General features: G+C 36.5%; 1 protein-coding gene across 4 annotated transcripts; it reads right to left on the bottom strand.

Annotated features, from left to right (window-relative positions):
- Positions 1–3,357: 3,357 nt before the first annotated feature.
- Positions 3,358–11,432, bottom strand: LOC306876720 (heterogeneous nuclear ribonucleoproteins A2/B1-like). 4 transcript variants are annotated; one of them, XM_079428084.1, is made up of 11 exons: positions 11,379–11,429; positions 10,002–10,124; positions 9,286–9,432; positions 8,343–8,553; positions 7,855–7,944; positions 7,619–7,702; positions 7,443–7,493; positions 7,020–7,154; positions 4,139–4,282; positions 3,992–4,057; positions 3,358–3,908 (listed from the first exon to the last, which is right to left on the bottom strand). In XM_079428084.1, the coding sequence occupies exons 1-10, from the start codon at positions 11,382–11,384 to the stop codon at positions 4,008–4,010; spliced, it is 1,041 nt and encodes a 346-aa protein (XP_079284210.1). In that variant the 5' UTR covers positions 11,385–11,429; the 3' UTR covers positions 3,358–3,908; positions 3,992–4,007. The 4 variants fall into 4 exon arrangements, with proteins under 4 accessions (XP_079284210.1, XP_079284211.1, XP_079284213.1 ...); XM_079428085.1 differs by having other exon boundaries at positions 3,364–3,908; positions 7,020–7,151; positions 11,379–11,432; XM_079428087.1 differs by having other exon boundaries at positions 3,365–3,908; positions 4,139–4,207; positions 7,020–7,151.
- Between the last annotated feature and the right edge of the window lie 1,013 nt (positions 11,433–12,445).

The following is a 12,445-nucleotide window of genomic DNA, read 5'->3' on the forward strand; positions in this document are numbered from 1 at the left end:
TGAACAAGGAAGTAGCATCAAAATCAACTATGGGAAACAATCACTACAGTACATACAAATTATAAAAAGAAGTGGCCTATATTTTACAACAGTAATTATACTGCTCAAAATGAAGACAATGAGCAAAAATAATGAAGTGAAAAAAATAAGCATTTATTTGCAGATACGACTTGGTTTGAAATGGTTTTCTACTGCAGTGACATGAATCTAGTTGAAGTGTAGCTTAAGAGTCCAAAATCTTATTGAGGCCACTGTATATTATACGCCATGACATCATAATCATTGGGAAAAAGTTATTCAATATTTGAGGTTTTGGGCTCAAATTGTTATTTTCTTGGAAACAGGTTTTCTATTTTGGCTATCCACCATCATTACATACAAAATCTACCCCAATTCATGAGATTTAACAATTCATAAGCCTTTGAGGGTGAAAGGCCTTTTGCAAACAAGATTCAACTGAATCTTCCTCAAGCGATCAGCCCCAGTCTCCCGGTGTTATGCAACAGAGCTGAATTGTTTGGCTGTGGCCCAATGTTAGACATGCCTTCATTAAAGTCCCACTGGACAAAGTGCACCAGTAAAGAGAGTTGTTTGCACTGCCAGCCACTTTCACCCACACACACCACCTTTGAACACACCAAACCCTCTCCTTTGCACACTACAGTAGCTCTTCATTGTCAGCAAGTCACGCTACACCAACAGGGCCAACCTGTTCACAGACCTGCATTTACACGTCACCATGTAGGATCTTTTCACTATATGAAGCTTAATGTATGATAAAAAGCAGGTGAAACATGGCTCACTGAATGCTTTTGTTCAGTCTTATGTCAGCATTAAACTGCCATGTCATTCAACAGACTCAACCTAAAGCCCAGTTATATAAATGAGCAATGTTACAGTAAATGTTAGAGTTGTACACTAAATGTTTAATTTCTTCAGTTTTAAGTAGTCAGAGTGAAAGCATGTGACTTATCTAGGACAACATGATCTTAAACATTTACCAATGCTTGTGACCTTGATTCGGTGCCAAGGGAACAAAGTCCCCATGACAGGTTTTGGAGTAAGATAAGCATTGCCTGAGAAGAAAAGGCCCTGCGCTCACACAGAAACAACACAAACACAGTAAATTAAACATTCTTAAGGGTTTCAAGTGTTTTTATTAAAATCAACATTTGGCAATGCTATCACACTTATTCATTCTGACATTATGAGTGATGTTTTATGACTATAAAATATGTGTAAATATACATGGATTAACCCTGAATGAACATCCTCCCACGTTATGAACATCCAGAATCAGTGCATTTAATAATGACAAACTAAAATGTTCACAGTTCATTAAAGTTGCTGTCAACTGATTGATATCTGAGCTATCAATATTATCTGAGATATGAGTGAAGATTCAGCAAATATGTACACTTGTGAATGAATCATACTAAAACAACAAATCTAATGTGTGCTGCCAGCCAATCTTAGCATTTCCACATTTTCTCAAGATTTAGGGCCAGATTTACTAAACAGGGCCAACAGCGCCGGTGGAAGTGGAAATTTCTGCTGGTGATTTACTGACAACGCGCAAATTTAAAGAACACAGGCACAGCACCTCATTTACATACTGACCAACTAAATAAACCAAGCGCAGCGCAAATTAGCATAGTCGCAAATAAGCAGAACCGATGCTCATCAGGTGCGGGTGATCTACTTACGGCATTAAATAATGGCACAAATACCAATTTTTATACTCTCCTCCCATAAATTTTGCATCTGAAAGGGAAACTCCTATATACATATTTAATAAGGTCAAGCGCAAAAATAACGGTCTATGCCTTTTCAGCGTTAATTTAGTAGGCCTAAATCCTGACAGTACTATTTTAATGCCAAAAGACGGTTTGCACTGGCGCAAGCTGTTAGTAAATCTGCCACTAAATTCTAAATTAATATTACCATAACGTGCCCAGACTTTTTACTTAGCTTTGTAATTCACATTATTTTCAATGATGATTCATTAGATTATCAGTACTTCTGACACATTTACCTTTGTACGACAAAATTCAGTCATCTCAACAGGAATCTGCATGATTGAGAATTTTACTTGTTTGACGTGTTCCCCAAGTGAATTAGATTTTTTTATGCTTTTGACACGCAAATTCTCTGCGTGGACCAATATAAAGCTGCTAGGATTGGAAAGTGCTGTTTCATTCACCGATACACTATTGACAATGAACTTTCTTTGCTTGTGAAATTTCACCTAGAGGTGTGTTCATAGTAGCTAAATTTTGCAGGCAAAAAGGTCTTTCGTCTATTGTCATTAGTCTAGAGATGTATGAAGCACAGCTCACACATTAGACACGTTCAATCCAAGCAGAATTGAGTGAATTTCCATTTAAATTACTGGATTTTGCCACATAAAATTAGCTATAAAAAAAAAAAAAGTTTCGCTAATGTGACCATGCCTCAAAACCATGTTACGTACAATTTCAATTAAACATATTTGTAAAATTGTAATGCAATTACAATCACCATAAAGGCAGCAAAATATGATGTCTAAATAATTTACTAATTTCAAATATAATTCTTTCCCCAGATTACAGTAATGAGAATTAGACTTTTTTAAATTATGGTAATGATAATCGGGGAAATTGTGCCTAATTATCATCAAAATTCTGTTGCACCACAAATAAATAAATAAAAATTTTATAAAAAAAATAAATAAATATAAATATATATATATATATATATATATATATATATATATATATATAGTTTGTACAAATATATGTAAAAAAATTATATAATAAGCATTTATAATTTTTTTTTCAAAGGTGAAATAAGACCTGGAAATGTCAGCTTTAGTGAAATTATTCCACACACAATGTGTAATTGAGTTGAATGCAGATTCTGTATCTCTGCAGGAGGATATCTTTAACAAATCCACATATATTTTGCACACATTTATCTTACCCATCTAGAACCATCGCTGAAAACGTGTCATAAAAGACTTTCAGCCACTTACTGTAGATCAGGCGCTGCTTTTCCCATCTGTAAATGAAGCAGAAGAGTTACTCTTACCTGCTCCTATGACTCTTTCTTCCTCTTCTTCTGTCTGTCTCAAACCCTCATACTCATGGGCTTTCCGCTAGCCTTCCTTCAGGTACAGCTAGTCTCACCGAAACAGATGCTAGCTTTCTGGAGACACACTGGCTGCCTGGTCCAGTCGAGGCTGGGATCGACCTGCCAGTCTGAGAGCCCATAACTGTTCGTCTGTCTGGGCCTGGAGGCCTTTCTACTCTCATTCACAACAACACGAGCCCAGGACAGCGGCACTCGCCACTTCAGACTCAATGACGCACTAAACTTCGTTAGGCAAGTTACTACACAACTTTATTTCAGCTGGTTTCTTTTTTCATTTGTGAAAAATAGTTCAGCAATCTAGACTTCTCTCTTTACAGGTTTAACATGTTACATGCCCTCAGATCTGACAAAATCTACTCTGTTTACCATTCAGAGCTTCATGAACAACACATGTACTGCATACTCACAATATTGAAAAATACACGACATCACTGTCTTCAAATCAAAAAGATAAACACAAGTCCTGTTTTCTCCAAATAATTTACTTAAGGCCACAACATATTGTATACTCACAACAAATAATATTTAGGACTGTTCTGACTAAAGTGTTTGGTAGCACTCTTGAAAGTGCACATAAGGGGTTGAGGATAGGTGAAGAGCACAGAAAAGTCAAGCGGGTGAAGGAATGTACATCCACTAGCACACACGAATTGTGGAGCGTCTGACTACACTAACATTAGTAAGACCTATAACTGGCAGATCTTGACCCCTCGCACACTCTCTCAGTAATCTTTCCTTTCCTTCCCACTCCTCTCATCTAACTCTGGATCTGAGGCCTGTTGAACAGACACAGGGTAAACATCACAAGTCATCCCGTGTTAGATGTCCATGTAGTCTCTTGAGGCGGTGCTGAACTTACCACAGAAACAGATCTGTTAATATCTCCTGGACCCATAGCCCCCGCCGCCACCAGAGCCGCATCCACCTAAATATAACAATCATAACACATGATCAGGCTCACACGCAGTGGTTTCACTTTTGATGCAGTGTACTGGATTTTCTGTACCTCCGTAAGGTCCTGAGTTTCTTCCTCCAAAGTTGTTTCCCTTCATGGGGCCGTAGTTGGACTGTTGTCCTGCGTAATTCCCAAAATCGTTATAATTTCCTCCTCTGCCGCCGCCACCTCCACCACCACCACCACCAAAGTTACCTGCGATGCAGGTACAAATTTGGGTTAAAGGGTTAGTTCCGTCAAAAATGAAAATTAGCCCATGTTTTACTCACCCTCAAAGCATCCTAGGTGTATATGACTTTCTTCTTTCAGACGAATCCAAGCTAATCGAAGTTATATTAAAAATTGTCCTTGCTTTTCCAAGCTTTATAATGGCATGGGCGGGTGTTTTTTTCAACAGTCTAAAAGAAGTCAGGAACTGTTTATTATGGATGGATGCACTTTATTTGACTACTTTTATTTGACCATTCTAGCACTTGGAAGAGCAAGGAATTTTTTTAAATACAACTCCGTTATATAACTAAATTTATATAACTATAACTAAATTTGATTCGTTTTTAACCTAGATTTAAAACTGTTGATTTTGTCTGGCCAGAGGAGGAGAATGGCACTATTTTGACACACTATTTCCCCTCTAAATACTGTAAAGCTGATATAAAGCCACCCAGCTTTATATCAAGCCGATGTAAAGCTGCTTTGACACAATTTGCATTGTTAAAAGCACTATACAAATAATATTGACTTGACTCATCTGAAAGAAGAAAGTCATATACATCTAGGATACTTTGAGGGTGAGTAAAACATGGACTAATTTTCATTTTTGGTTGAACTAATCCTTTAATAACAAAACATTTGTTTTGTTTATCGTTATATTATATACAGGTGCATCTCAATAAATTAGAATGTCGTGAAAAAGTTTTTGTAAGTTATTTCAAAAAGTGAAATTTTCATATATTTTAGATTCTCTGCATGTAAAGTAAAACATTTCAAAAGTTTTTTTGTTTTTAATTTTGATGATTAGAGCTTACAGCTCATGAAAGTCAAAAATCAGTATCTCAAAATATTAGAATATTTACATTTGAGTTTCAATTAATGACTATCCCTACAGTATAAATTACTCTTTACAGAGTGCTGTATCAAAGCATATTAAACGCAAAGTTGACTGGAAGAAAGAATTTGGGTAGGAAAAGGTGCACAAGCAACAGGGATGACCGCAAGCTTGAGAATACAGTCAAGCAAAGCTGATTCAAACACTTGTGAGAGCTTCACAAGGAGTGAACTGAAGCTGGAGTCAGTGCATCAAGAGTCAACAAGCTCAGACATCTTCAGGAAAAGGGCTACCAAGCCACTTCTGAACCAGAGACAGCGTCAGAAGCGTCTTACCTGGGCTGTGGAGAAAAAGAACTGGACTGTTGCTCAGTGATCCAAAGTCCTCGTTTCAGATGAAAGTAAATTCTGCTTTTCATTTGAAAATCAAGGTCTGGAGTCTGGAGGAAGAGTGGAGAGGCACAGAAACCATGTTGCTTGAAGTCCAGTGTGAAGTTTCCACAGTCAGTGATGATTTGGGCTAACATGTCATCTGCTGGTGTTGGTCCACTGTGTTTTCTGAAGTCCACAGTCAACGTAGTCATCTACCAGGAGATTTTAGAGCACTTCATGCTTCCTTCTGCTGACAAGCTTTATGGAGATGCTGATTTCATTTTCCAGCAGGACTTGGCACCTGCCCACACTGCCAAAGGTACCAAAAGCTGGTTCAATGACCATGGTGTTACTGTGCTTCATTGGCCAGCAAACTTGCCTGACCTGAACCCCATAGAGAATCTATGGGGTATTGTCAAGAGGAAGATGAGAGACACCAGACCCAACAATGCAGATGACCTGAAAGCCGCTATCAAAGCCACCTGGGCTTCCATACCACCTCAGCAGTGCCACAAACTGATCACCTCCATGCCACGCCGAGTTGAGGCAGTAATTAAGGAGCCCCTACCAAGTATTGAGTTCATATACAGTAAATGAACATACTTTCCAGAAGGCCAACAATTCACTAAAAATGTTTTTTTATTGGTCTTATGAAGTATTCTAATTTGTTGAGATAGTGAATTTGTGGGCTTTTGTTAAATGTGAGCCTAAATCATCACAATTAAAAGAACCAAAGACTTAAACTACTTCAGTCTGTGTGCACTGAATTTATTTAATACACAAGTTTCACAATTTGAGTTGAATTACTGAAATAAATGAACTTTTCCACGACATTCTAATTTATTGAGATGCACCTGTATATATTCTATTTTTAAAGAAATCAAAATTGATCAAAAGCGACCCTAAAGACTTTTACATTGTTATTTCTATTTCAAATAAATGCTATTCTTTTGAACTTTCTATTCATCAAAAAAAATCTGAAAATAAATGCATCACGGAATGAATTCCACAAAAATATTAAGCAACTGAAGTGTTTTAAAAACCGATAATAATAAGAAATTGGCGAATCAACAAATCATTATATTAGAATGATTTCTGAAGTATCATGTGACACTAAAGACTGCAGTAATGATGCTGAAAATTCAGCATTGCATCATAGAAATAAATTACATCTTAAAATATATTCAATTAGAATACTGTTATTTTAAGTTATAATAATATTTAACAATTTTCAATGTATTTATGATTCATTAATTACACCCTTGGTGAGCATCAGAGAGTTTTCAAAAACTTAAAAAAAAAACTTGTACTCCAAAACTCTTCTTTTTTTTTCTTCTCAACAAAGTAAAGATTCAATTTAATGATTCACTGGCCCATGTTGCTACAAATACAAGTTTGCTTTGCTCCGCCTCTGAAACCATTTCCTTTTTGAATGACATCACGGAGACCTCTTCTTTTAAACCCCGCCCCTCCAACCACCTGTCAATTATTTGGCTTCACTTAAATGGAATTGTACCTCCAAAATTTCCTCCATCATTGAAGTTGTCATATCCTCCAAAGCCTCCTCCGCCTTGGTTACCGTATCCAGGACCTCCACCATATCCTCCACAACCACCTCCAAAGCCAGGACCCCCACCATAGTTACCACCTACTGCCAGAGACACGTCGTAAACATGTACTTCAGCGCTAATAATTTCAGTCTGAGCTTCATGAAATGATTGACTTCATAACAGGAAAAATATGTTTTTTTGGCTTTGAAAATGTTCTTATGCTTTTCCATACGGTGATTCTCTATTTCATCAGTGACTACAAACAAAGCAGCCATTTCAAAAATATACTGTTCAACGCCGGTGCAAATCTGGCACAAATTAACAGCAAGTATTACAAGGGAGTGTGAATTGATTCATTGCTCATGTTAGTATCATGATATTGTCCCCACCAAATCCATTGTATCCATCTCCACAGCCACCCCGGCCTCCTCCATACCCTCCTGTGAAAGATACAGCATTCAGTGTTTTTACCACAGCTTTATTCACACCTGAAGTGTTGCTGTACAAACTGTAGATGTAATCGATACACACAGGATCAGATATACAAGATCGCATATCATCTTACCTCGGCCAAAGTCGCCACCTCCAAAGTTTCCTCCTCCTCTGCCCATGAAATTACCTCCACCTCCATCTCCACCTCCACCACGATCTGACAACAAAAAAGCACATGATTATCCAAAGCAACATGTTATATATGATTACCTACGACAACTTGAATATTACAGTAACATAATTAACCTAATTACAAAAAAATAAAAATGAGAATCAGAAAGGCAGTTAGATATGAAACATGTTACTTACATCTCTGATTAGAAACAGCTTGCATCTCCTGCTTTGGTAGTGCTTTTCTTACTTCACAGTTATGGGAGTTGATTGTGTGATATTTTTGTGCTGATGAAAAAGGAAAAACAGAAATCTGTTTTCTCAGCCACTGAATAAAACCTGTCTAAACTAGTATTTCTTGCTATTCGATCATAATCGGGGTAGATGACACATACCATGTCCATGAACTTTTACATATCAGTATCATGATTTTATGTGAAAATTATCAATTTATAAGGTAACTTGTTTATTTTAATCTTTCATTGGGATTTAATTTTAATATTCTTTTTGCAATCACTTAAATGATTATATTTTTCATTGAACAAGTTCATAAAAGCTGCATTCATAATAACTATAAAATAATCATCTGGATGAGGTCATGTCATTTACCCCAAAAAACAGATTCCGCTGTAGTCAGTCAGTGTCTGGCTAGAAGCTAAAAGTTAATGTTTTCCATCTAAGCTCACCAACTATTTTATCCACAGTATCATGATCATCAAAAGTGACGAAGCAGAATCCTCTCTTTTTCCCAGTTGAACGCTCCTCCATTATATCGATAGTCTCAATCTTCCCATAGCGCTCAAAGTACTCTCTGATATGATACTCCTCTGTGTCCTCCTTGATTCCACCCACAAAGATCTTTTTCACTGTCAGATGGGCTCCAGGTTTATTAGAGTCCTGCATAATCAAAGAAATTTCATCTTGATTAAATGTATCTTAATTTTAGAGTAAATTGAGAAAAGGTTTGTATGGAAGCCATTGAATCAAATACTTTCTTATATTTTTTTGACTGTTAACTCACAATTCTGAGAAATGAAGTCAGAATTGTGAGTTAGCATTGCACAACATAAACTTTCTCAGAATTGCGAGTTTCTTGCACACAATTTATATCAGATATTGTTTTGTTTTTTAACCCCACAGAATGGCAAGTTTATATCCTGCAATTCAGATTTTTTTGTCTCAGAATATTCAGATTTTTTGCTCTGAATTTTCCCAAAACAAAAGTCTGAAAAACCCCAGCACAATTCTGAGAAAAAAAGTCAGAACTGCGAGATTTCAAAATTGTGAGATATAATAATAAAAATTTGCAATGACCTTTTTTTTATTTTCTAATTCCATTGTAGAAATGAGTTTTCATAGGACTTGTTTAAAAATCACTTTTATTGACTTTTTTCCTTTTTAATTTACTTCCATCCTGGAGTGTGATATCTGAAATTAGTACAATTATTTTCACAATTAATATATGCATAAAAACTGCACATGTAATAATTATAAAAGAATTATAAAAATGCTATTACAAAATGTTTTCGATAAAGCAGGTCACAGTCCAAGAAACTTCAGTCACTAGTATATACAGTATATGTGAGCTACCCATGTGGAGCTTTCTGGTTTAAATGTATGTTGCTGCACCTCTCGGGAAACGGCCCGTTTGGGCTCAACGACTCGACCGTCCACTTTGTGTGGCCGCGCTGCCATAGCAGCATCAACCTCCGCTACACAGGAGTACGTCACAAAGCCGAAACCTCGTGAGCGCTTGTTAGCGGCATCTCTCATTACCTGAGAAAAGATAATCATTGATAGTATTATCATCAACAGTGTTTTTATTGCTTTCATTATTATATCTATATGCATTAACAGCTCTTACGGAACAGGACCGTTTGGCTGATTGATTCTGATTGGCTGACTTACAGATGTTGTTACTTTTTCAAAGGAATAGTTATATTTGAGTACATTATTAGATTATTGAGTACATTATTAGCAAATTTTCATTTTTTGGGGTGAATTATTTTCTTTAAGCAATATCATAGGAGCAATAGGGCTGTACGTGTCCACGATATTAAATATCAGCATGGCTGTGATTGAACTGATTTTCCATAATTCAATGGTTCGTTGTTAATTATTCCTTCTCAATACGGTGGCAATAGCATTAGATATTCATACTCCATGGTATTTTTATGGCACTCCAAGATGCTTCACAGAATACCCTGGTACTTTTAGAATTTTATTGACAAATCTTATAAATATTAAAGATGGCTTCTAGTTGTCTGTTCCTGACGCTGACACATTGCAAAACGATTACAATTAACTATAAATCAAATCCTGAATGTGAAGTGATGGTCTCTCACCACACAGTCAGTGAGTTTGCCCCATTGCTCAAAGTGAGCTCGCAGACTGTCCTCTGTGGTCTCAAAACTGAGTCCACCAATAAACAGCTTCCTGAGCTGCTCCGGCTCCTTACTGTCACGACCCTGTTCACATAAAACACAATTAATAATCAGACTTGAACTTTTGCCTCTTTAGAAATATGCGTCATTAGACTGATAAAACTGGCCCCGTAGGGCATGCCTTCTGTGTTACATAATACTCTAAAGCTATTAAATGAATTGTATAAAGCTGATAATGACACGCTCATTGATTACAGCTTTCAAACCGCAGAGCTGGTTTGGTTTCTCTGTGTGGGTGTTTCTTCAGCTGCCTATGAATGCTGCTCTGTGGGATTGATGGATGACACCCGGCCATGCTTTTGCCAAATTCGGTGGCTATATATATATATATATATATATATATATATATATATGTATATATATATATATATATATATATGTATATATATATATATATATGTATATATATATATATATATATATATATATGTATATATATATATATTAATCATTAGACTGAGTGACGTGGGCTCACCAATTCCTCCTGATTGGCTGAAAGACTGACGCTAGTCAGCTGGCCAATTAACTTCAAGGCTCGGCTTATGAATATTAATTAGGGTACGTGATTGGATGATCCAGGAAAACTATGGCGCAACGTCAGCATAGCCTTCATTAATATTCATGAGCTAAACCAATGCCATAGTAAGATCGGTATTTTAGCCGGTGGTCGTAGGTTTCTAATATCGAACTACATCTAAAGGAATAGAGTGGGTATCTGTCCAGGAATTTCTAACGACTACCACTCTATAATATATAAATACACTAAATTCATGAGGAGACGACTGGAAACAACCCGGCGGCTGATGAGCGTCTAGAATATTCCGTGCGCCATTTTAGATTTATTTACAGTGTTTCCTCCATATTAATGTTAATATTAAATCCCCGTATTTGTATTCTGTACTAACATGTTTACAAAAAACTGGCTCAATATTTTGTTATCGCTAGTGAACAGTCCCATATCTAAGTTAACCAAAACATAGCCGCTCGTTCAGAAACGCGTTCATTCTTGGCACACAATTTGGTGTTTAAGAGAGTAAGGTTAAATGTAAGACCTAGAGACGAAGATATTAATATATCCGCCTGAACAGCATGCATTCAGGATCTGCTCTGTAACGTTACTCGGTCATAGACACTCAGTTTAACATGACAGCAGAATGCAGCACTCTTAACACAAAGACAGTGTAATACACTGATTTAAGATATCTATTACTGTGGATACTGTTAACACAAACTGTTTCGCAAACTCTGTATTATATCAGGAATATTGATAAGCATTACCTCCATGCTGCAGGTTTTGCGCCCCTCGGTCTGCACCTGTGATGTCACACTCCAGTCACTGGAGGCGCTGCAGGACACTTCCGGATATAGTTCACTTGATATACAATTATACAGGTACATCTAAAAAAAATTACAATATCGTGAAAAACTTTTTTTTTTTGTAACTTATTTCAAAAAGTGAAACTTTCATATATATTTTAGATTCATAACATGTAAAGTAAAACATTTCAAAAAATTTTTGTTTTAATTTTGATGATTAGAGCTTACAGCTCATGAAAGTCAAAAGTATCTAAAAATATTTGAATATTTCCTAAGATCAACCAAAAAAAAAAAAAAAGGACTTGCAAAGCAGAACAGTTCAAGTTCTTTAAGGTATGTTCATTTATGCATTTAATACTTGGTCGGGGCTCCTTTAGCACAAACTCCAGCATCAGTGAGGAATGGCATGGAAGCGATCAGCCTGTGGCTCTGCTGAGGCACTATTGAGCCTTCAGCTCGTCTGGATTGTTGGATCGACTGTTTCTCATCTTTCTCTTGAAAATATACTATAGATTCCATATGGGATTCAAGTCAGGCATGTTGGCTGGCCAATCAAGCACAGTAATATCATGGACAGCACTGTGGGAAGGTGATTAAAGTCCTGCTGGAAAAGCAAATCCTTGTGCACCTTTTCCTGCCCAATTTCTTCCTTCCAGTCAACTTTGCATTTAATATGCTTTGATACAGCACTCTGTAAACAGCCACTCCTTTCAGTAATGACCCTCTGTGACTTACCCTCCTTGTGGAGGGCGTCAGTGTTCATCTTCTGGACCATTGTCAAGTCAGCAGTGTTCCCCATTATTGTGGTTTCAAAGAACAAGAGATACCCGTAATTTATACTGTATGAATGGTCGTTTTATGAATCTCAAATATAAATATTCTAATATATTGAGGTACTGGATTTAGACTTTCACGAGCTATAAGCTCTAATCATCAAAATTAAAACAAAAAAACTTTTGAAATGTCTTACTTTATATGTTATGAATGTAAAATATATATGAAAGTTTCACTTTTTGAAATAAGTTACA

This window comes from Barbus barbus, assembly GCF_936440315.1.
Source record: "Barbus barbus genome assembly, chromosome: 11".
Taxonomy (NCBI): domain Eukaryota; kingdom Metazoa; phylum Chordata; class Actinopteri; order Cypriniformes; family Cyprinidae; genus Barbus; species Barbus barbus.

Bases quoted from the DNA above. Each gene is read 5' to 3' on its own strand.
- LOC306876720 (XM_079428084.1), bottom strand. The intron at 8,554-9,285 runs GTGCAGCAACAT...TTGATTATGCAG, and splicing joins AACGGGCCGTTTCCCGAGAG to GACTCTAATAAACCTGGAGC. The intron at 7,703-7,854 runs GTAAGTAACATG...TTTTGTTGTCAG, and splicing joins AGCTGTTTCTAATCAGAGAT to ATCGTGGTGGAGGTGGAGAT.